The following is a 23,857-nucleotide window of genomic DNA, read 5'->3' as shown; positions in this document are numbered from 1 at the left end:
TCGGGGAGTCAAGTTCAGGTGTGTGGATTTTAGTGGAAGCCAGGGAGAAGTTTTAAGCAGGGACTGCATTTTAGAAAGATCAGTTGGGGGGTGTCCATAGGGTGAAATGGAATCTGGAGACCAATACAGGGAGTACCAAGTCATAGAAGTGCATTCAAGGGATGATGTGGGCCTGACAGGCATATGAGATGGGAAATAAGATTTGAGTGAGGGACTCCAGAATCATGGTCACCATGGGAGTCTGGGCCAGTGGGTAGAAATCAGGCTTAAAGGCCCCTGGGCTAGGCGGGCCAGTCTCCCTGGGGACCAGCACCCACCCGCTCGACGCAGCCTCATCTTCTCGGGGTCCCCAGCATACCAGGTGGCTGGCCTTTCTCCCACTGAGACATCAGCAGAGGGGGCAGGAGAGGCCTTGCCCACAGAAATCTTGAGATAAAGATTATCCAGGTGGGCCCAATGGAATCACAAGTGTCTTTAAAAGTGGAAGAGGGAGGGGCTTCCCTGGTGGTGCAGTGGTTGAGACTCTGCCTGCCAATGCAGGGGACACGGGTTCGAGCCGTGGTCTGGGAAGATCCCACATGCCGCGGAGCAACTAGGCCCGTGAGCCACAACTACTGAGCCTGCGCGTCTGGAGCCTGTGCCCTGCAACAAGAGAGGCCGCGACAGTGTAAAGGCCCGTGCACCGCGATGAAGAGTGACCCCTGCTTGCTGCAGCTAGAGGAAGCCCTCGCACAGAAACGAAGACCCAACACAGCCAAAAATTAATTAATTAATTAATTTTTTTAAAAAAGTGGAAGAGGGAGGCAGAATGGAGGCTGGCATGAGGGATTCAACCCATTGTTGCTGGTGTTGAAGATGTAGAGGCCACGAGCCAAGGAATATGGTTGGCCCCTAGAAGCAGGCGAAGGCGATGAAATGGACTCTCCCGCAGAGCCTCCAGAAAGGAATGCAGCCCTGCCAGCACCTTGACTTTTAGCCCAGTGAGACCCAGGTCAGACTTCCAGCCTACACAACTGTGAGATTATAAGTGTTTGCTGTTTTAAGCCACTTATTCGTGGTAATTTATTATGGCAGCAAGCAGGAACAAAAGCAGGTTGTAAAGCTGGCTCCAATTTTAGAGAGACCTTCTCCAGCCACCTGACCTAGGGTCACCTTCACATCACCCTCTAGTCACTGCATTTTGCCATTTTATGTCATCCAGTGTTGTTCATTTTTTGAAGTGCCTGTGTTGACCCAATTGCCAGCCTTCCCGCATTCAGTGGTAAGCTCCAAGAGAGCAGGCACGTAGGTTATCCATCCATCACTGCATCCTCAGCACCCACAAGTGCCTACAAAGCAGTGGCAGTTCCACAAATGTTTGGCCGGAAGATGAGTGGCTGGCTGAGTGAATACAGGTTGTGCGCCAATGGCATGAAATCTACCAAGGCAGAACGCTCAGTGTTCATAGTTCATACTTCCAGCCTCTGAAGGCACAGTAAAAAATGTGAATGCTCTCCTTGACCTCCTCCAGGATCTTCAATCAGTTCAGGTCACACCTCTCTGAAGCCTCTTACAAAGCCTTCAGAGGTCTCAAGTAACACTGCTGCAGCCCTCCCAGGAAAATACTGGGTTGGCCAAAAAGTGCGTTCGGGTTCTCCATAGTCTCGTATGGAAAAACCCGAATGAACTTTTTGGCCAACCCAATATACGTGGAGGGCAAAATATTATAAATTGCCTCTGCGGGATATATGTATATGTATAACTGATTCACTTTGCTGTACACCTGAAACTAACACAACATTGTAAATCAACTATACTCCAATAAAAATTTAAAAAATAAATAAATAAATTGCCTCTGCCCAACAGAACCGAAGGGGCATATACGAGGAGATGGTTCACGAGTAAATACGGTAAGTGCTCCCTCCAGGTCAAACACTCAGGAAAGAGACCAAGCTGGCTTCAGAAGAGGCCTTGCCTTCTCAGACTTTGTTCGGTGTTTTCCAAGCTCCTTTGCAGACAGGCTGTTCCTCCAGGAAATGACTTGCCAATCCAGACAAGGATGGCAAGCCAAGCCCAGGGGAGACTGGCTGAGGTCAGGCTGCTCCCTAACCCTGTGGTGGGGGCAACAGGAAACGGAACATGGCGCCAGGGAAGGCAGGCTCCTCACACAGGGAGTGTGAGGACAGGAGGCAGAAAACATCTAACGGACGCTCTGCGCTTGCAAATTCAATCAAGACACGCAGCCTGGGAACAGGGCAGCATGTACAAAATGATGTTTATTGACTCCATTTTGGAAACAGACAGCATGAAAGGCTTTTGGTTTCTGAGCCCACTCGGAGTTTGAGTCGTGATCATTTCCTGTCATTAAACCTCAGCCACCGGAAGATGCTAGCTTCAATAACGAAAACTAATCATCTTGTGAAGGGGAGAAAAAGTGGTTAAAAACACTACAGTTGGACTTCCCTGGTGGCGCAGTGGTTAAGAATCCGCCTGCCAATGCAGGGGACACGGGTTCAAGCCCTGGTCTGGGAAGATCCCACATGCCGTGCAGCAACTAAGCCCGTGCGCCACAGCTACTGAGCCTGCGTGCCACAACTATTGAAACCGGCGCACCTAGAGCCCGTGCTCCGCAACAAGAGAAGCCACCAAAATGAGAAGCCCGCACACCGCAACGAAGAGTAGCCCCCGCTCGCCACAACTAGAGAAAGCCCATGCGCAGAAACAAAGACCCAATGCAGCCAAAAATAATAATAAAATTTTTTAAAAAAACAAAAAACAACACTACAGTTGTCGCTCTTGCAATAGCTCTGATGGCTAGAATGCTCATAGACATCAGCACAATTTTTATATGTACAGTGTGAAATACTGTACAAATATCAGGTGTGTACATCAAAGGTAAAGTTGTAAACTGGCTAACATTCATTAGCAATTAAGTACACTGGGTCTGTACTGACACTCCCATTCTCAACCTAAGAGCTTACATATTTAACTGATGACTGCTGTCCCCATCAGGGGCATTTAGTGTGTGGAAAAAGCATTTAAAGACATATATCATTCAGGTTGTAAACTAAAAAAGCAAACCCAAGCATGACTAATTATTTTGCCTGGATCAATAAATACTAGTCCCAAGTGCTAAGTGTACCAATAAGGACAGAAGCCATCAGTTAAATAAATCATCATGTTGTTACCTACTTATACCTGTTAGTGAATTTGTGGACTTTATCCAACGCATACACAGATTATTTTTTGTTTGAAATTCTCAGAAGATCTCCTTTGGACATTTCTCTTCCATCAATCTCTTAAAAGGATGAAAACGAAACATCTTTTTAAACAAAATTTCCAAACCAAAAGCCATCAAAAGCATGACTCTAGTCATATTTCAAATCTTCACCCAGAAGGGAAATGCTGTCAAGGCTTAGATGAGCTTAGAAGGTTTCCTCCTCTGCTGGCAGCTTAAACTGTCCTCTTTCTCTCCCGGCCACCTCCTGCCATATTGGAAACTGGCTCATGTCTCTGACATTTCATAAACAAAGTTTCCAAAGATTAACAGGATACCTAGAAGGTGCCAGAAGGGCCCAGGGGCCTTCTCTTTTTTCTGGAGCTGTTATCAGCGGGGCCAACAGGCAAATACAAAAAGAACAGGGAGGTCAAAGGAGATAAAAAGCCCAGACCTGGATGGAGGGAGGAGTGCTGAGGATATATATAGCACAGTACCAAAGCCTGCTGCCCCAAAAAACATTTCAAGGCCCCACAGGTTATACATTCCAGGCACTTCTTTAATCACAGGGAATGGACATCTCTCCAAAAGGTCCTGCCCACATCTTTCCCAGCTCCCTGCACTGTAGAGCGCTGAGACATCCCATTTGCTAGAACTCTCTGCTCATGAGGCAAGCTGAGTCTCTCTATCTCAGTGCAGCTTTTCCTATAAACCACAACACTCACAAACACAGGCCACACTGGATTCAAGTCCAGCTGCTTCCAGAGCTCTGTGGCCTCTGAGCCCTGCCCACCACGGATCACTTTCCCCCTGGACCACTTCCAGTCTCCTTTCCTAGGGGGTTTGCTATTTTTCAGTTTGAAGAAACACCCCACTGGAAATGAGCGGTGCAAGATCCTACGTGCAAATACTTGCAAGCAATTTATTTTTGAAACTATGCACATTTAAAAAATTCAAGTCAAATCCAGGAACAGACTGGTTGGTTGGTATCAGCTGGCCCCTTCCCCACAATAGGAAAAGGGTCGGTTTCTGAAATGAGAAAGGGAGGAAGGCACCAGCTACTCCACTGGGAAGGTTAGTTCCTTGAGTCGGGGAGGAAGCCTGAGAGGGGAATGCTGAGGCTTAATCAAAGACGGGGTTCCTCCAGCACTGTGGCCCTCCTGGGCCAAAAGCCAAAGGCAGCACATAGGGTCTGGATATAGGTGAGGATGGACCCTCACCCACCAGTGGGGCCACTCTTTCCCAGTAATTCTGAAACTGAAATGAAAGCTGCATTCCCAGAGTCAGGCTTGGGAAGGGCTGCAGTCTACTTTTACTCCACACAAGACGGAGAGAAGAGGTACCTCTCTACTGCCTCTTTTCACCCATCGGCCTCTGTATCACAAGGACCCTCAAGGGGAACTCCACATGCTAACACATCCTTGCTGGCTGTGTGTGTGGGTCGGACGACTTCCTGCTGTAGGAACGCCAGGGGCACTGCGATATAGGGCTGGGAGGATCAGATAGTCCAATATCTGCGGGGAAAAGCCCAGAGAGGAGGATTTGAGTTGAGTCAGGCAGGCAAGGCTGAAAGTCAGAAGGTGAACATTAGGCAGTTGGATCTGTGTGGCCGCCAAGAGGTAGGTGGTCACAGTCCCAAAAATGGAGAGGCTCACGACGGGGATTTGCCCTAGGGCGCTCAGACTAGCCTGTACCTGGAAAGGCATAAGGCGGCATTGCCCAAAGGAAGAGCTCCGCTCGGCGGTCCTCGGGGATGAAGCCGCCCTCATCCTGGTGGCCAGGCAGGAGCTGGGAGTCCCAGAGGCGGGCATTCAGCTGAGGGATGCACAGTTCAGCTCTGAGTCCTCCTGGCTGCCCGCTGCCACCTGCTCCGGCTCGTCGGGGCCGTCAGTGATGTTGGGCTCACTGGAGCACTGCCGGTGGGGCGGCGGGAAGCTGGGTGGCAGAAGCAGGCACTTGTCCTCGCCGCCAGGCTCCTCCCCTAAGCCCGAGTGCATCCTGGTGGCCATGGCCAGCAGCTGGATGTCCGAGTGGGCATTGGCCACCGTGTGTCGCCGGACACTGCCACACTTCTCTAGGTAGGCCTCCCCCTCTTGCTCCGTCAGAGGGGTCAGGACCATCTCGTTCAGGGGCCGGCTGACGGTGGTCATCGGGCAGGCGTAGTTCAAGAGCGTGACCTTGGGCCGGGCCCTGGAGTGGCGCCTGGCTGCAAGAGAAAGACCAGCGAAGGTTGTGATTACAGAGGGGATAGTGGGAGTCATAAGCTTCTAATGAATTTGGGGGAAGAGGGAGGTGGTGGCTCCACCTTCAGAGAGCGCTTTAGATGAAGCCCTGAAACGTAGGGGAAGAACTTGGCTACGTCTAAAGGCTTCTGTTGTAACTTTGCTTGTTTATGCCTGATACTGCCCCCCACAGTAGGGGTCACCAAAGGACTTTGCATGATTGATTAGGTCCAAGGGAGTCTCCCTCGCTTTCCCCGCTGCTGCCTGAGCTTCACTGGATTTGCCCTCAATTCCCTTTCAACAAGTCTCCTCTGAAGACCCGGGACCAGCTGCCAAAAGAAGCCCTCGGCTCTATTCAGCATGACGTGCCCTCTGCAGTGTCAACACAGGAAGTGGAAAAGGCCTCCTAAGCTTAAGTCCGGAGGAACAGGTAAATGGTGGGGGGGGGGGCTCGGCTATCAAAGCGAGGGCAGTGGGACGTCCTCCAGATCGTCCTGAAGCAGGACTATCAACGCTCCCAGCAGGTCAGTGTTCTGTTTAAGTCAACACTCTGGATTCAACCAGCCTTTCACAGCACCAAAGAATGGGTGACGCTCCGTGGATGGCCCCACTGAGGAAGACAGAGAGAGGGCTGGACAGGAATTATTATAAAACTGCTGCTTCTTGAATTCTCACCACATTCTAGAAAATATGCTCAACCTCAACATGCTTTTGTCTTTTGAATCCTCCTTAAACTGAACCTAAGTTATGATCGTTTTCTCATCTGTAAAGTGGGAGATAATATGAATATCAGAGAGGTAGTAACTAGCCTACGCTCACACGGAAAGAATGTAGTAAAGCTGGGATGCAAACAAGGTCTGTCTCACTCCAGACCTCACTCTTGCAAGCTGCCCACACAAAGTACACATAGTGATGGTAGACTGAGCATCTCGTGGGAAGGACAAGCCAAGTACATGGGGTTCAAATCCAGGGAGAAGAGTCCAAAGGAGGAAGCACATGTACCAGCAACAGCCAGTTCTGAGGGCCTCTCATCTCCCACCTTCACAAGGACCAGGCCAGCCCAGAGACCTACAGTGTGGCCGGAGTAGGGACCAGGGTAAGCCTGCATCCCCAGGGTCCCAGGGAAGCCTCCTCTGCAGGCACTGTCCTCTTCTCCTGCTCAGGCACTGCGTCTGCATCACGAACTGGATGAAAGACCCCAGTGAGGCAGAGGAGATGAGGATGGAGGGCTGAGAAACGGTAGGTTCTGGTCAAAGCCTTTTCTCCTTTTCTTTGGCCCCCTTCCTGCCAGTGCACACGTCTCCCAACCTTCCAGCTGCCCACCCCATTGCGTGTGTCACTGCTTTCCCCAGCTCCCTCATCCCTGGGACCCCAAAGACCCCTAACACATCCCTCTCTCAGCAGGGGATGCCGTGGGGAGAAATGAAGAAGGGCTGACCGCGCTGGTGCTCCCACCACCCCTGACAGGATCACAGAGGGGGAGGGGGAAACTAGTCTCTAAAGGGAGAGCAGACAGTGCTCGCTGGTCACACACTGGCCTTGGGGACACTCGGCCCATGCTGCTCTAGTTTACTCTCAGTTCTCCCCATGGATCTGGAGGCCCTGATACATGCTCTCAGCACGTGCTCCTAGATGGGCATCGCAGTGAGGCTGCCATGTCCAGCTGCAAAGCTCTCAGCAGTTCCCATCACTGGACGATTTTACATGTCCATATATGCACATATGTATTTACGTATATGTGCATATGTATATACATACGTGTGTCTATGTATACATACATACATACATATACATATATACACACACACACACACACACATAGGTATAAACAATGACAAGAGAATGAAATCCTAACCCCTAGGACTAAGTTCACCGAGACTACTGGCTCAGAGCCCCAAGGGAGCTGTTTGGTGCGAACAGCAATTACTGATATTTCTCAAAACCAAATAATAATACATAGAGTTTAGAGCTTACTGAGTGTGTTCCCATCTGCCGTCTCACTGTTGAGTCCCAATCTCCCTCTGAAACACTAGGATGACTCTCATCATCCCCATTGCTCGGGCAAGGAAGACTGAGACTTGGCCCAACCCTCTGAGGCTCGAAATGGCAGTGCCCAGACGTTCCCCACTACACACTACTGCCTCTCAGGGCACCGCCGCTGCCCTTGAGCCAGCCCACTCTCTGAAGTCAGGTAACAGCAAACACGGCCTCCAGTAGTGCCAGACAGAGGCTGCATCATCAGCCCCTTCTCTGGGGAAGAATGAGTAGGAGACAGAATGCCAAGGAGCCACCAGGACAGAAGAATCAATGCCAGACGTCGGCAGAGGTCCTCTCTGAAGCATGGGTGCTCGTACGTGCCAAGCCGCACATTTCTATAATGTTCCCACATTTTTACAACAACCATGTATTACTTTTATGATCACAAAAGTCGATAACTATAAAGCAGAAGCACCGGAAGAGTTCAAAGAAACAGGGGCCTCGTTAAAGAACCATCCTTTAAAAAATGCCCTTGAAAACAATTCATTTCTCTCCTGCTGCTGTTAAAAGCAAGCACACTCTAGGTTGGCAGTGGCAAAACCCAGGTTGTGGCCCTACAACCAGCCTGGCAGGAGACTGGGCTGGACTGTTCGGTGAGCATTTACTACGTGCAGATCCAGGAAGAGGAGAAAGCTAGGACAAAGCCCAGGCTCAGGACATGGGATGAGGTGAGGGCCTGGGGGACAGATGTGCATGGTGGACACACACAGAAGCTCTGGGGGAAAGAATTCGTTTGATGATTTCCATAGTAGAACGAGCTAGCAAGGTGTCACAGATGGGGACTTGGGCATTGCCCATCTCTCTCACACCGTTAGTTCAGCACCCCAAAGGCCCTGGAGGGTTCAACAGGCAGCAAACTGACAAGAGAGGCCACCTGGGCTGATGCGGAGAGACGGAGCCAGAGGGAGGGCGGCCAGCCTGGAGGAGGGGGTCCCCATGACATCTGCCCCCTCTTTCAGCAAACACATCTTGAACTTTGTGCAAGATGCTGTGCACACTGCTGACAGCAAGAGAAATGTAAATCTGATGTGGGGCCTGCACAGGGGCTGGAGCGCAGCGGGTGTGTGCGTTGGAGAGGGGTAGGGTCTCAGGCGCAATCATTAACTGAGCATCTACTCTGCACTGTAGCAAAAAAGGAGAAGCTTCACTGACATGATCTCCTGCTAACTATTCTGCAGAAAAGGAACCTGAGGTTGAGATGCTAAATCATTTTACAGTCACGATTAGTGATGAAACCGGGATTCAAACCCAAAGCTGACAGCACAGCCCTTGCTCCTGACCTCTGGGAGGCCTGCACGCAAATCAGTGTCAAGTGGCAGGGCAGGGCTACAGACAGAGCACTCTGGGGATTCAGAGGAGGAGGAGTCATGAAGAGGGGTCCTTCTAGATGGGCCTGCTCCTTTGAGAGGGATGGACAGACTGCACCCCAGCTGGCGGTTCATTTATTCCCTCCCTCGGAGGAGAGGTCTATGCCAGGCCTGGGATACAGGTGAGCCACATGCAACGAGCTCCCGGTCTAAGGGGGAGACCAACAAATAATCAGGCCATGACTACACACCATGGCAAGGGCCAGAATGTGGTCTGGGGTCCAGAGAAGGGAAGGGGAGGCACACACAGCTCCTCACCTGGGGTGATTCCACAGGCCCCAGGCCATCCTATCTGGGGCCCATAATACAGCAGGTGGTAGCTCTGCCTGGGCCCTGCCCTGAGACAGGCCGTCTTCTTCCTCCTCTGTGCTCGGCCCTCTGCAGCTCAGAGACGTTAAGTAACTTACTCCAGGGCACACAGCTGAAGCCCAGCCCTTGTGGTTTCCAGGGCCCTGCTCCTTCTGCGGCTGGCCTCACCTCTCTCTGTAGGGCTGTTCCCTGACGCTGACTGAGAGGCCTCCAGCTCTTCCTCCTGCTTTCTGGGTGGAATGTTTTGGCTCCCAAGACTGGGTGTGGGCACAGCCGAGACCACAGGGGCCGCTGGGCTGTGTGAGTCCCCTGGGCAGACAGTGTGTCCTTACGAAGCTCCCACCAGATTCCAGAGCCAACCCCAGGACAAGTATACGCCAAGCTGTGTCCCCGGCGAGGTCAGACCCCGCTAGGGCCCCTTGGGAGGCCTTAAAACTGAAGCGTAGGCCTGGAGCTGATAGTGGCCTCCCCACACTGTGGCTGCTTGCTCTCTTTTCCCTCTTTTCCTTATTTGCATCAGGGAAAGCTGGGCCCTGCCACTCAGAGAAGGAAATTTCCATTAAGGGACTGACTAAGCTGTGGATCTCCCGCTGGGGCCTAAAAACTGGTCTCTCCCCTGCAACGGGGCCCTTGGAGCAGGGAGAGGGGCTGGGCCCTGCCACCTCCTGTACCCACTTCCAGGCCTCCTCCTGCCTGTCACATGGGGTATGGTGAGGGGAGCCTTTGTTCCCCCCTCACTCCCCGGGCGCCCCGCTGAGCCCTGTCATTCATCCCCCTGCTCCGGAGCCAGCCACGGCAGCTCCTTTCAACCCCCCAGAGAGAAGCAAAGCCTGGAGGAGGCGGTCCTTTCTTGGGGACTCAGTTCCCAGGCCTTTGATCTCCCAGGCTCGCTGGCCGGGCCTCACCGGCCCCCATAAGGCAGGCATTGTGATCCCTGCCCACCACGTCCACAGTGGGTGTCCCTCTTCAGGCCCCGACACCTGAAAGCCCATGAATGCCTACTGGTCACGGGGACAAGTTACAGTATGTTGAGGAAAAGGGCCCTCCCCCTGAGGGAGGACACAATGGAGAGACATGGGTGGGAGGCCAGGCTTCCATGTGGGAGAAACCGCGCACTACCCAGGCCAGGGCAGCAGCCTGGAAACTTGGGAAACCAGAAAGGTAGAAACACGGGCCTGGCCTCTGACAAATCAGCCTGGTTTTTTTTGTTTTCTTGGGTTTTTTTTAAGATTTCATTATCTTCCTCCTCATCCCCACACTCCGTCTGCCCGAGAAAAGCGACAGCTTTGGCAGGGAGGACACACACACACACACACACACACACTCACTCCATCACGGCCTTGGACTCATCTTTTCTCTCTGAAGCGAGCCTTGCACATCTGCAGGGAGAGGCTTAACTCTCAGACCCATCGGCCTGGCCAGTAGGAAGAGGGCCTGCCCTTGAGTCCCCAGATCAACCTGTGTGGGCACGTGGGTGCAGTGGGGAGCCCCCTGGAAAACCACTTCTCTGGCTCTGGTCACCTACCCCATGTGACCCGGGGGACGTTTCTTACCAACGCTGAGTCTGAGGTCACGAGAGCAGGCACCCTCGCAGCAGTCTGTGAGGATGATTACATGCCAAGCCCTTGCTCAGGGCCTGGAAGGTGACGAGCACTTGATAAGGGGTGGCTGTGGAGATGACGGTCCCAGCTGCCCTTGACCCCTCCCACTGAGTCAGGCCCAGAGCGGACGTGGCAAAGCCCTCCTGAGGGTCCAGGGATCTCTCACGTCCACTCCATCTCCTCAGTCTCTACCTCAGCCGGTCATCATAACAGGCAGCTGCCTCTTCCACAGGCAGGAGAAATGTCATTGCCTCCAACTGACGACTGAGGCCCAGAGACTCCTCTCTTTATCTAGAAAGGGGTGTCCTCGATAAGGAAGGGCACCTTCGTGGCCATGTGAGCTTTCTGGTACCCAGGGGTTTGGGATGACATGTCGGCCTCGGATACCCCTTGGGCTAAGGAGTGTGTGGACAAGGAATGTTGCCTGCGTGTCAGTAAGCAAAGGGGTTGTGGCCGTCAAGCCATCAGCCACAGACGCTGCCCCCTGAGAGGATTCAGGATGGAGAAGAGCAGGATACTGGCCCTAGAGAGTTAAGGTGGGTATCAAAGGAATGATTTCAATGAGCCCAGACTCTTGCATCTTCCCATATGCAGAAAAGCGCAAAATTCACTGACTTGAGATGTCTGTTTTCCTTTAACAGTATTCTTTCAATGTTCCGACTACCTGGTCTTTGTTGCTAAGACTTCTACATATCCTGGCTCCTCCCTGACCTCATTGGAACAGTCCCTCAGAGCTCTCGAGAGGCTGTCTTCTGCACGTGAGTCCTCAGTTTGTCCGTTGAATAAAACATAATTCTCAGCTTTTAGGTTGTATATATTTTTCAGTCGACAACAGAGAGGGAAGGACCAGCTCCTCTGCTGTCCCTCAGTGAAATCAGTCACCTCCTAGGAGTTGACGGGGTGGGTGGGGTGCGGGCGGAGTGTGGGAAAAAGCTGGTAAAGTGCAAACAGCTCGGGGCTTTGGAAGCCTGTCTCCACTAGCCAAGCGACCTTGACCTTCATTTGCCTCCGCTGTGCGTGGGAAGGTGGTATCCAGCCCACCCGCACAGTGCCCAGGATGTGGTCTGTGTCCCGGGGCTTCCCCTGCCATCAGCCACTCTGAAACTCTAAGGCCCTCTCAGTTCCTCCAATGCTTCACCCTCCTGCTCCCCGCCCTCCTCCCCCCAACTCCAAAACCCTCCCAAAGATCCTTCCCTTTGCCTGGGACAGTCTTCCTTTCCCGTTTACTCAGCTAACTTATATTCATCCTCCAGGTCCCACTGCAGATACCACTTCCTCCAGGGAGTCCTCCCTGATTTCCCAGTCCAGGTGAAGTCCTCCTGCCGTGGGCCCTGGACTTCCCCACTCAGAGCACTGGTACACTGATGAGTCATCATCTATTGTTTGTGACTTCCTCACCAGACCCTGCGTCCCAGAGGGCAGGGGTGGGTCAGTTTTGTCACAGATATACCTGCAGCACCTCACAAGGCGCCAGGGACAGGGTCTCAGTATACATTTGCTGAAATAATAATATAATAAAAAAATAATCAAAAGAAGGTCATTTCCTTCCCTCTCTGCCCCTACTGTGACAACGCCCCAGAGCAAAGGATTGTCCTTGGTATAAGAATAAAACCTCAGGCTTTTGGTTTACAATTTGATGAAAGTATGTTTTAGTCTTATTATAGCCGAAAAGTTGAAGGTATCCCTTCTTAGAGCAAGTCCTCACTGAACAAACTTCCAAATCTATTCTTGTTCCCGGCTCTAGGCCCAGTGGATGGCGGGCTCCGTGCCATGGCCTGGCTAACCCGCTGGCATCTTGACATCTGCCCGAAAAACTCGGGGGCCAGTTGCCGGGCCAAAACAGGAAGGTGGCGCCCAGGCCTCCTCATGGGGAGGGCAGGGAACTGTTTTCCTTCAGCCGGGTGGAATGAGGGAGGGAGGGAGAGAAGGAGGGAGTGTGAAGGTCCAGGCTCGGGCCAGCACCCTCGGATCTGTGGTGGCTGTGTTTATACTGGTGTCTCCAGAGAAGCATAAAGGGGCCCTGAAAACTGTGGCCGGCCCTGCCTTTTTTCTGCAGTCCTGAGGCCCAGGAAGGGGCGGGAAGCCTGCTGGAGGCTGCTCCTCCCCCCTTTTCTTTGAAGCTCAGCTAGGTCTCCATTCAAGCAAGAAGAGGGGGCAAAAGTTTCCAAATTTGGGGAATCCCTTTCCGCCTCTGCACCTGTCTGTGGGTGCTGGTCACCTCAGCCCCAGGTACAGACGCCGCCCATCCATCTAACAGATATTTTTTTTTGAGTGCCTACTGTATGCCAGGCACCATTCTGGGTGCTGGAGATAGAACCACAAACCAAAAGTTCATGCATTTGGGGGATTTTCATTTCAGAGGGTAACTGAGCCATATTGTTTATGATATTCTGTAGCTATTTTCCCATCTAGGCTGTGGTCTCACTGAGAGAAGGAACAGACCCAATTCAACTCTAGATTCGCCAGGGTGACTAGTACAGAGCCTGAATGCTAGCTTTACAGCCACTGAAAAAGGCCACAACGGGATCTGTCCCCCAGTCCCGGAGCCCCTGTCCTTGGTGTGAAGGCCCTGGCGGTAACTATAGAAATGTAGTGGGCAGCCAGCAGCTGTATCTCCAGCCACACACACAATGAGCTGGTTTCACATTCTGAGCTGCTTTCACAGGGAAATTCATCACTGGTGGTTTTTCCACTCATGGGGGGATGGGGTGCAGTAAGGCAGTTTCTGGTATGAGATACAGGAAAATTAACATCGCAGACACCGAAAAAGATCAAAGCCACCGATCAAAGATGCGGATCAAACAAGCGCCACCACGGAGGTGTGGTAACAGCGCCTTGGGAGGAATTGCCGAGAGGGGAGGTTACCGAGACACAGGCCAGCGGGAAACATGAGCGATGGACATGCAGAGATTTGCACGACCCACATGGGAAGCAAAGGGCTTGGGGTGTAATCGGGGCTCGGTAAAACATAGCTGGTACCATTGCCACGGAGGCTCCTAGCGGCTTGAGAGCCGTGCCCCTTACCCAGTGTGTACGTGGGGCCTGAGACGCTGCGGTCCTCGCTGATGCCGAGGAAAGGAGAAACCACCTGCTTCACCAGCTCCTCCAGCTGCAAATAACCCTCGCTTGGGCCTGTGGGCTCGTGAACACTCTGGAAATAAACACCCAAGAGAGACAAAGGTCAGTCAAAGTCACGATGCCCAGCTGATTCTGACTGCCCTCCTACTATATTCAAGGCAGGCCGCATCCTTGTGGCTGAAATGAAGGACAGCCAGGACTGAAGCCTCAGGCCCTTGTCGTGGGTGGCGGTGATCGGCACTGCGCACGGAGAGCACCGTGGCCTCTGCGGTTGGATCCCACCCCGATGCCGGGCCCGTGGGAACTGTCCCCACCCCAGCTCCGGGGCTGAGGTCTGAATGGCTCCAACCACAGCACTCTCACCCTCTCTGTCACAATGACTGTTTCACAGCTGGCACACAGGCGCTTTAGATAAGCACTTCACGTGTATCAGAGCACAGAGGCCTCCCGACAACCCTCATCATCTGCCTTTTACACATGAGGAAAGTAAGACCCAGAAAGCTCATGTAACTTGCCCAGGGAAACACAGCTGGAAAGTGGCAAAAACCTGGGACTGGAACACAGGCTGCCTGGCTCCAAGCCCATCTTACTGCCCCTTGTTAATTAGCTAGAAAAGAAAGGGGGACAGAATATGGAGAAGTCCAGAAGAGTAGAAGAAAGGGAGTGTCACTGTGGAACTAGACACCCATTTAGCACCAAGATGAAGGATCAGTTCTAAAGCCCAGCGCGACAGGAGTCCTCAGAGCTAAAAGGAGCCAGAAAATCACCAAGGTTTTCTAGAAAACCAGCAGACTCCAAGGGAATTCAATTTCTCGCTGGAAAGGCCTAGAAGCCACGTGCTCATGTTGAGGGGCTGCAGGGGAGCAGAGACCAGGCTCTGCGGGGCCTATGCTCAGCCCAAAGGGTTGTCCCATCAAATTCTCAGCACGGAATAGATTTTATACTACCCTCACTTGAAAAGCAAAAACTCTCCACTGCACTGGAGTTTTGGAGGCTGGGCCATGAAAAGGGAAGGGCCAGTCCTACAAGCTGGAGATCGCTGGGTGAGGGGTAAGCCCCCAAGGCAACTGGCTGACATGGTCCTTTGTCAGCTCCATCACCGTGCGAAGGAGGTGGCTGGGGGCAGTGGGAGGGAGGGGGAAGCTTAAGGAAACACAGAGGAGGCTGAGGAGGGGTCTACGGTGCAGAAGACTTGGAAGTTAGGGCTGGGAAGGGCTTGGAAAGGAAATGAAGAGAAAATGCGAATGGGGCTGCCTGGCGCTTGAAGGGGGTGACGAAGGGCAGACCACTTGGTGGTTTTTCACGCCCCCAGGTTCCAATACTGCTTAGCAGGAGCTGAAGCACTGGGAAAGGCCAGCAGTGGAAATAAGATGCTTCACACACAAATCTGCCCAAATGTAAGGGGATCCTCCAGGCAGTAGAAGGGAGAGAGGAGCCTTATTCATGCACCCAGAGACCCACCCCCGGCCTCAAAAGTGGACCAGTTTCAGCCCCAAAACCACCTCGGTTGGGTTTCAGAGCTGAGGAAACTTTTTTTTCTCATTTTTTTATGCCTTGATATTTCTCATCTGCCTTCTCTCCCTAAGCCTCTCCCCCTCTACAATTCCTAAGCACTAAACAGAGAGGGATGACAGAATAAGGAAAAGAGGAAGGAGGTGGGAAGAAAATGTTTAACTAACAAATGCATTGATTCGGAGCTGGATGGTTTTCTCCCTGGGCTGAGAACTTGACTTGCACACAGCCCTCTAGGAGGCAGCTGCCCTCAGCCCTTGGCCTGGCTGCTGGACCGGCTATGTATCTGCGAGGCCCAGCGCAAGAGGAAGATGTGGGGTTCCTTGTTCAAAAATTGTTAAGAGTTTCCCGACGGCGACAGGAGAGAATTAAACCAAGCACAGGGCCCTCCTGAGACTGGGGGCCCTGGAGGACGGCCCGGCAGGGAGCACACCTGCTTGACTTGGCAGGTCCCCTAGGAAGGGACCATTCTAGGATGGTCTCAGACCTGTCTGCCCCTGCCAGGGGGAACCAGATCTCCACCGTGGTCAAAACCTCTGGCTCAGCCTCTTCCTGGACAGCCTAAGGACAGGAGGTCATGGCCCACAGCAGGAAAGTTTGAACCCCTTGTATATTTTGGGGAGGGGGTGGGGTTTGTTCAGGGACATTTTGGAAAAGCACTGGAAAAGGGAGAGATGGCCTGAGAAATGGCTCTTTTCTCCATATGAGTCAGGCAGGGAAAAACCAGCCCCAGATCTCATGGCGCTGTGGAAAGTAGGGGCCCAGGGAGAGAGCAGAGCAATTCTAACTACTGGGGCCTAAACTTCCCGCAGCGGGGACAGTCCCAGGGTAGTACAGCCTGCACGTTCCATTCAGATCCAGAAGCTGCCGCCCCTGCCACCCAAGGAGCTGGACCTGGACTGGGGAAAAACCTGCCTTTGTCACTGTCACCCTCGCGCCTCTGGCTTCCTAGCTCCCAGAGTGTAGAAGAACATGGACCAGGGAACCAGTCCCAGGAGGCCCTCGGGGAAATGATGTCAAATGTCCTGTGTTAAACAGACCATCTCAGAAGCTCATGGGGCGGCTCCAAGTACCCTGGGAGACTGCAGGAGGGGAGGCAGTGGCAGCCGGGAAAGGCTAGGTGGGAAGGTAGAAACAGCAAGAACTGAGGAATGGGTGACAAATCCAGCTCTCTCACAAATCAGTACGTGACCTTGAGTTAGTCTGCCAACCTCTCTGAACCTCCATCTCATCTGTGAAATGGGAAAACAGAGACTGTTTCCTTGCCCGACTTCCCAGAATATAAATGGAAATGGAAGTGTGGAAGCCCAACTTTCCTTTCCTCATCTTCCTCTCCGAATCCCAAAGGGCTCCTTTTCTAGACTCCTTCTTCAGGACCCAAGCCCTATTTTATGCTTCACAGACCTGAGCTGCATACACATACTCTTCTATCCCCATTCCTTCTCCTTCCTTTTCATAAAAATACTTGACCTGGTATTCTAGCCAATGACACCCCCTCTCGTTCTGTTAGGTAACTCTTCCTCCTCTCTGACCGCAGGAAAGGGGGAGACGGCCCAGAAGGACGGCCCAGCTAGAGAACCGGAAGAAAACAGCAGCTGGTGGGGAGGGAGAGATCAGCGGTTCCACGCCTGACGTTCCACCCCTGCCGAGACGGCAGCCAGGGATCCTCACCAGCCGGATCAAGAATGAAACTGTCTTCCCTGAGGACGGGCTCAGGGCTGAGCATCTGAACTCGGTACAGGGGTCGGAGAGGCATAGCAGCCACCTTTTTGGGGATGTCCTTAGGCCACAAGCCTTGTTTCTTGGAATTGTGCACCCCTATCCATAGAACTGGCCTCACGGAGGCCATGTGTATTCTATGTGATCCTACTCAAGGTCACAGCCGATTGTGCAAAGGGGAGTCATGTGGCCCGAGCTGAGCCAATCAGTCTTTCCCCTGAGTGTACACAGTTCTAAATCTTACTACCTCGTGCTGCGGGACCTCAGGCAAACACATAAACCTCCTGGGTTTCAGTCTCCTCATCTGTAAGATGGCACTGACAACAGTATCCAGCTCGTAAGGTTTGGATTATATGATTCAGAAAACGACACACTTTAAGCCCTTGGCCCATGCCTGGCAGGTAGCCGGGAGCCAGCCAGGGTTAGCTCATCTTCCTATCGTTGATTTAGAATTGGGATTAAGAGATGCTAGGCAACCACCTGGGTCATCTCTTGGTGGAAACATGCAAGCCGTGGGATGCCACGCTTGTCGGTGCAAACCAAAGCACTGAATGCAACTCTGCAGAGAGAGAGAGAGAGAGAGAACAAGTCCAAGAGGGCCAGGAGAGGCAGCGTCAGAGAGAAGCCAGGTGGACCAGATACGAGTAGAGACCAGTAAGTGGAGAGAGGCTGGCAGCTTTGTGGCCTGACGTGGTCTCACTTGTGGCTGTAGCCCCTGAGGACCTTTCCTGTGGGTTCCTGGTCTGGCTTGAGCTGGGATGCAGTGGGTTCCGGTCGTAACTTACAACTCGAGGCTCCCTGACATGACAGGATGGGGGAGAAGGGTGTCCACTCCCTGAAGGATGGGACAGCGCTCCCCTTGCTCCCCCCGGGGTGTCCACTCCCTGAAGGATGGGACAGCGCTCCCCTTGCTCCCCCCGGGATCCCAGCACCCAGCACAGCGCCAGGGACCCTGACGGTGCACCGTGGACACACAGCAAATGAACTGGAACGTGATCGATGACACTAAAGGACACTAAACTGAGCCAGGGTGCTCTGGGCACAGGGCCCTTTCCCCCTCAACCTGCGGTGATGTCTCCGCCCGGCCTCACCTGCAGGATGAGCAACATCTGGATGATGGACGAGGGCAGCTGGGGCTGGGCCAGCAGCAGCAAGTCATCCAGCTTCACCTTCAGCAGGACCAGGTCGCGGAAGCCCAGCAGGGAGATCTGGCGGATGGTCAGCTCCTGGCCCTGGCAGGCGAGAGGCAGCAGCGTCAGGAGGTGAGAGAAGAAGCAGCGTCGGGAGGTGAGATCTGCCACCAACCACATGGGGGCCAGCAAAACAAATGGATGGTTGGGGGAACGAGGTGTCTGCAAGGCCCAGGGGGGCTGTCAAACAGTCAAAGCCTTGGCCCCTGTCCTTCAGAACAAAAGCTTCATTTACGATAAGGTGTGACTCGCTGATTCGAAAAGATCCACGCACCCCAATGTTCATAGCAGCATTATTTACAATAGCCAAGACGTGAACACAACCTAAATGTCATAGACAGATCACTGGATAAAGAAGGTGTGGTGTGTGTATATAAATACACACACACACACACACACACACACACACACAAAGGAATACTACTCAGCCATAAAAAGGAATGAAATTTTGCCATTTGTAACAACATGGATGAAACTGGAGGGTATTACGCTTAGTGAAATAAGTCAGACAGATAAAGACAAATGTTGTACCTTATCACTTCTATGTGGAATCTAAAAAATAAAACAAACTAATGAATATAACAAAACAGAAACGGACTCATAGATACAGAGAACAAAGTAGTGGTTACCAGTGGGGAGAGGGAAGAGGGCAGGGGTAACACAGAGGTAGGGGATGAAGAGGTACAAACTACTAGGTATAAAATAAATAAGATACAAGGATATAGTGTACAGCACAGGGAATATAGCCAATATTTTACAATAACTTTAAATGGAGTATAATCTATAAAAACATTGAATCACTATGCTGTACAACATTGTAAACTAATATTGTAAATCAATTATACTTCAGATAAGGTGTGACTCAACCTGCCTAGATGACCCAAAGATGATACAAGACACGTACAGTGGGGGCCGTGGTGTGCTAGTGGTCAGGAAGGAGGAAGATGAGGAGAAACGAGAGGGAAGATCAACAGCGCTTCCCTACAGCCAAGGCTGCTTCCTCAGCTTCACCCATTCAATACTTGCTCACCTATCATATGCCAGGCAAAGAAGGAAATACAGGACCTGTTAGACTCTTCTGCAAATGCAAGAAATACAGGAAGAAAAATCACTGGGAAAGTAGAAGAAAGGGACTTGTTCAACCATGTAGGCTGGGGGCAGAGAATGAAAACAGTAATTAATCATCGTAAGAGCGGACCCTCACTAAGCTCTGACCATGTGCTAGGCTTGATTCTCAATATCCTAGATGTAAATGGCACATTTAATCCTCACGACCACCTCTGAGATAGATACTACTCTAAAACCCGCTCCACAGATGAAAAACCCTACACCCAGAGTGACAGGAATTTGCCCAAGATAGAGCTGGATCTCAAACCTAAACTATTTGATTTTAGAGCTCCTAAAGTTTCCCAAAACAGAAAGGGAAAGGAGGGCCCATTTCCTGGACTCTCCTTTGCACATGTACATACAGCACACAACAAAAATCACCTTGGTAGAGGTGAGGTATCACTGGGGTCTCCTCCCAAAGACGACATAGCTTCCCATCCCTCAAGTTGACCAAGGTTTAAGGAAGTTTTGCACTTCCTGCAACTCCTTAGGGTTTTACAGAAACATGGGCAAGAGTGGTTTTGCCATCCCCGCATCCCCCTGCCCTCCAGTCCCAAGAGATACACGCCACCCATGCTTCACAGGCTCAGTTTAACCACTCCTTGATTGCCTTCCCCAACCAGCTCCAATGACAGTGGTCCCCCCACTTTTCCCAAGGTCCTACAGTTTCTATTCTTTGCACCACATCCCAGCACTCGGCACTGACTTTCTATCATCTCGTAGGTATCTGTGCCCTCGCTTCATCGCCAGGACTCCTTTCACTTTACAAGACAGAAAAAGGCAGGCAAAGTTCCACACCCTTGAACACAGTGGGCACGCAAACACATTGTCCAGTGAGGAAGCAGGTCTCACACAGACACTTACACAGCGAGTTGTGAGAAGGACCCAGCTGGACTAACAGACACCTCTGGGGGTGTTACTACCAGTAGTAAGAGTCCCTAACTCAGGGGTCCTCAGAGTGGGGTGTCTGGACCAGCAGCAGCACTTGGGAAATTGTGGGGGGCGGGGGGGCAGACAGGGGCAATAGCAACTCTTGCCAGATCTTAGAATTTTTCAAGAGAAGCAGGACAGTATCATCCTCAGACTCATGCAGCTGGGCTCCTGCCTGGATTTGAGGCTAAGAGGGCCCCTCTTGGCCCTCCAATGACTGTACGGGGCCATGCCCACTCAGATCCCTCCCTCCCCATTCTAAATCCATCCGGGTTTCCGCACCTTGGAGTTCCCTGCCCAAATGGTCCTAAGGGGGACCTAGGTCTACACCCCTTCTCCAGTAGGACTGCCAAATAAAGCAGAGGCTGTCCAGTTAAATTTGAATCGTTTTTTAGCATAAGTATATCCCAAATACTGCATTATTTATTGTTTATCTGAAATTTAACTCAGCATCCTGTATTTTGATTTGCGAAATCTGGCAACCCTACCTCCCTGGTGTGTCTTCTTAAGACCCACTGTTGGCCGAGGAGTGAGTATTGCAGAGAAGGGAGAAGTCTGTGGACACAGGGAGTGAACCATCCACATAAATGCTTCAAATCCTCTCACAGGGGTGCAGGGTGGAGCTGAGGCTGGGATGAGAAGAGCAGTGTGCTGCAGGCCAGACGCTTCTACTGGAATTGTTAGGGGCAAACCTGAATTGGGAAATGGACTCTGAAGGCACAACCTCCCAATTTTTAAATATTTGACATGTATTTAAAAGAATTCCAACTTCCTTTAAAATACCACTCAGAGCAAACAAAGCACGTGGGCCCTTACCTCTGGTACAAGGTAATTCCTACCTTTGCTAATGGCTGTATTATTGCAGCGCCCACGCCTGCACTTCAACAAACCTGGTTAGATACGATGTCTTAACCGCAGTGGGAGGAGCGCTCATGAGCACATAGCAGCATAAGCGAATGACAGAGACATATATTTTGGAGAAGAATACTTATTGGTCAGTCTGCCTGAGGGGCTGTCCATTCTGACCCGGCACTGACCAGTCCTGCTATTCGCCCCTTCAGGAAGGTAGAGGGAAACCAACGCAGGTGGTAGAATGAGCTGAGCTCACAGAATAAGAAGCATAAGAGATGCTACTCGGTTTTACTCTAAATTCTTCATTCTGCAGGAGATGAAACAGAGCTGTGCCTAGAAACAGGAAATGAGTTTACCCAAACCCAGCAACTGATTCCAGGTCCACAGTTCTTCCTGCGACATCATGGGCCTTCTCATATTCAGGAATCCCTTACAAAGGGCAAGGAACATTGTCCCTTTCCCACAATTTGGGAGCCACAGAAAACGTGCCGGAAAATTGTGCTTCAAAGAAGGGGGGGTGGAGAAAAGAAAGAAAAGGAAAGAAAAAGTCTCCTTCCCCCATCTTCCCTACTTCTGAAAAGTAAGAAGAAACAAACCACTCCAAGAATATACAGACATACTCAAAACCAAGAGGGAAGAGAGCGCCTACAAATTGCTAGGTATGCAGGCACTGTTCGTTGCTTGAGGTTAGATGCTGAATATAGAACAGAGTGGCCTTCCAAAGGTGTCCAAGGTCCTGAGCCAGCTCAGGCAGCGCCCAATCCCCTGGTTTTCCCCCATTCGCTGGCAGGCCCCAGGGGGCAAAGGCCAAGGAATAAGACAGACTGCCCAGGCCGGCAGGAGGATGTTCCCCAGTAAGACTGACCTGAACTGGATAGAATATTGCCTGCAGGGTGGGGAGAGTCTCAGTGAAGAAGTGGTCCCAGACTTCAGCCAGAACCTCAATGCGATTTTCACCTACATGAGGGCGAGAAGATGGGAGGGGAGAAAGAAAGAACTTGGTCATTACTCGCAGGAGAGGCCAGGAGACAGTTCCACGTCAAATGGAGCATGGGATGGTCGTGAGAGGAAGCTCATTACCTACTTTTGATCCAGAAGTGTTACTACAGTAAACATGGGATTGGATGGGAAAACTCGACCGAAAATATGCAAATATGCCTTCTCTCCCTTAATCCAGAAAAGAGAGCTGAATTTTGAAAAGCACGCCATAACTGCTATCATCACGAGAATGGTTACAACATTATCAGGCCCTCTGCTAGATTATTTATCTATAAGCTATCTCATGAGTAGATGCTATTACCCCATTTTACAGCTCAGACAGGCCAGGTATCTGGGCTCAAAGTCACATAGGTAGAAGGCCAAGCTGGGATTCCAGAACCCGTGCTCTTACCCATATAATCCAGAAAGATCATGTGCACAGTTATAAATTATTTTGTTTTTCATAATCACTAAGACACTGGCTTTTCAGTCTAGATTTGAGCTGTCACTTGAGAGAGACGGAAAGAGGGCTCAGAAACTATCACCTCCACCCACTGTAATCGGCAGGGCATTATTCTCTGAACAGTCGCCTGCAAAACACGGGACCCACTTCCTGACACTATGCCTACCCTCATCCCCCGGATCAGGAAGCCCGAGCCCTGGCCAAGCGCCACCCCCAGGCTAGATGGACATAGGTCACCCAACGCCACCGGAAGGCTGTTCGAGGGACTTTGCACCTGCAGGAAAGGCAGGCACTGGCAGGGCAGAGCCTGCACGGTGGCTGCTGTTTAATGACCTAGATAACAGAGCTGACTGGGCACTATCTCTGCTCAGCTGAGGCAGGGAAACTGGGTCAGCCAAGATTAGACCCTGAGAGATGCGTCTGGCAATGCACGGCCAGTTCCACTGAACTGATCTTGAAAGACTCATTTAGTGTTGTCCATCTATTAATCTAACGGACAACAAAAGCAGTGGCTGGGAGAGAAAACAGAACGAGGGCACGACTAGTAGATAGTGGGGCCAAAGCTGCGCAGATTTTGAAAGGTCAGAGTGAAATACACTGGAGAGAAATGCAAATCCACAGCAGCCTCTACTTTCCCTCACCGTGTGCTAATTACGTGTTGTTGGAATCGCTCATTTACTTCTTTCTCTGTCTCCTCCACTAGAATGGGAGTGAGGGCCCCGGCCCTGTCTGTCCTGCTCACCATTCTATTTCTAGCACTTAGCCAGACACATCAGTAAATCAATGTTTGGTAATCTTTAAATGAATGAATGGCAAGTATTGAGTGCATAGGTTTTTGCAGATGCTGGGGCTGGTGAGTGGAAGGAGGTTACCTTTTAACCGAGATATGGGACAGGACAGAGCAGGACTTAATAGCTAGCTCCAACACTTTCCTTTGCTCTTAGATAAAGAAACCACAGCATAGGCAGCCTGGCTGGGGAGACTCTGCTTCCTTCTTCTGTGTCTTCATCCTCTTCTGTATTCCCCTTGTATGTGACTTTTATTTCAGCCCCTCACACTCACCATGCCCCCTCCATGCCACAGGGCCTTGGCACGTGATAGTTCCTTTGGCTAGACTGTTCTCGCTCTCCTCTCTTTGCCTAACGTACATCTGTTTATCTTAATATTTTCAACTCCAGCATTACTTCCACAAGAAAGTCTCCCCCACTGGCCAAATCCTCCTATTATGGATTATATTCTTAGTACTTGTCCCAGTTGGGGTTTTATATCTGATGGTGATTTGATTAATACCTGTCT

The 23,857-nt window shown here is 51.5% G+C and overlaps 1 protein-coding gene across 1 annotated transcript in view; it reads right to left on the bottom strand.

Annotated features, from left to right (window-relative positions):
• Positions 1-2,258: 2,258 nt before the first annotated feature.
• The window catches only part of PRR5L (proline rich 5 like), a 73,332-nt gene continuing 51,733 nt past the window's right edge, over positions 2,259-23,857 (bottom strand). The window contains exons 6-9 of the mRNA XM_068556449.1: positions 21,986-22,077; positions 18,133-18,273; positions 13,757-13,883; positions 2,259-5,402 (exon numbers count right to left, since the gene is read on the bottom strand). Of these exons, the coding sequence (XP_068412550.1) occupies positions 5,008-5,402; positions 13,757-13,883; positions 18,133-18,273; positions 21,986-22,077 (755 nt within the window). The 3' untranslated portion in view covers positions 2,259-5,007. The remainder of the gene's footprint in view (positions 5,403-13,756; positions 13,884-18,132; positions 18,274-21,985; positions 22,078-23,857) is intronic.

Source organism: Eschrichtius robustus, chromosome 11, assembly GCF_028021215.1.
Source record: "Eschrichtius robustus isolate mEscRob2 chromosome 11, mEscRob2.pri, whole genome shotgun sequence".
In the NCBI taxonomy this organism is placed as follows: domain Eukaryota; kingdom Metazoa; phylum Chordata; class Mammalia; order Artiodactyla; family Eschrichtiidae; genus Eschrichtius; species Eschrichtius robustus.
Note: the sequence above shows the minus strand (reverse complement) of the source record. Positions and strands in the feature narration are given on the sequence as shown.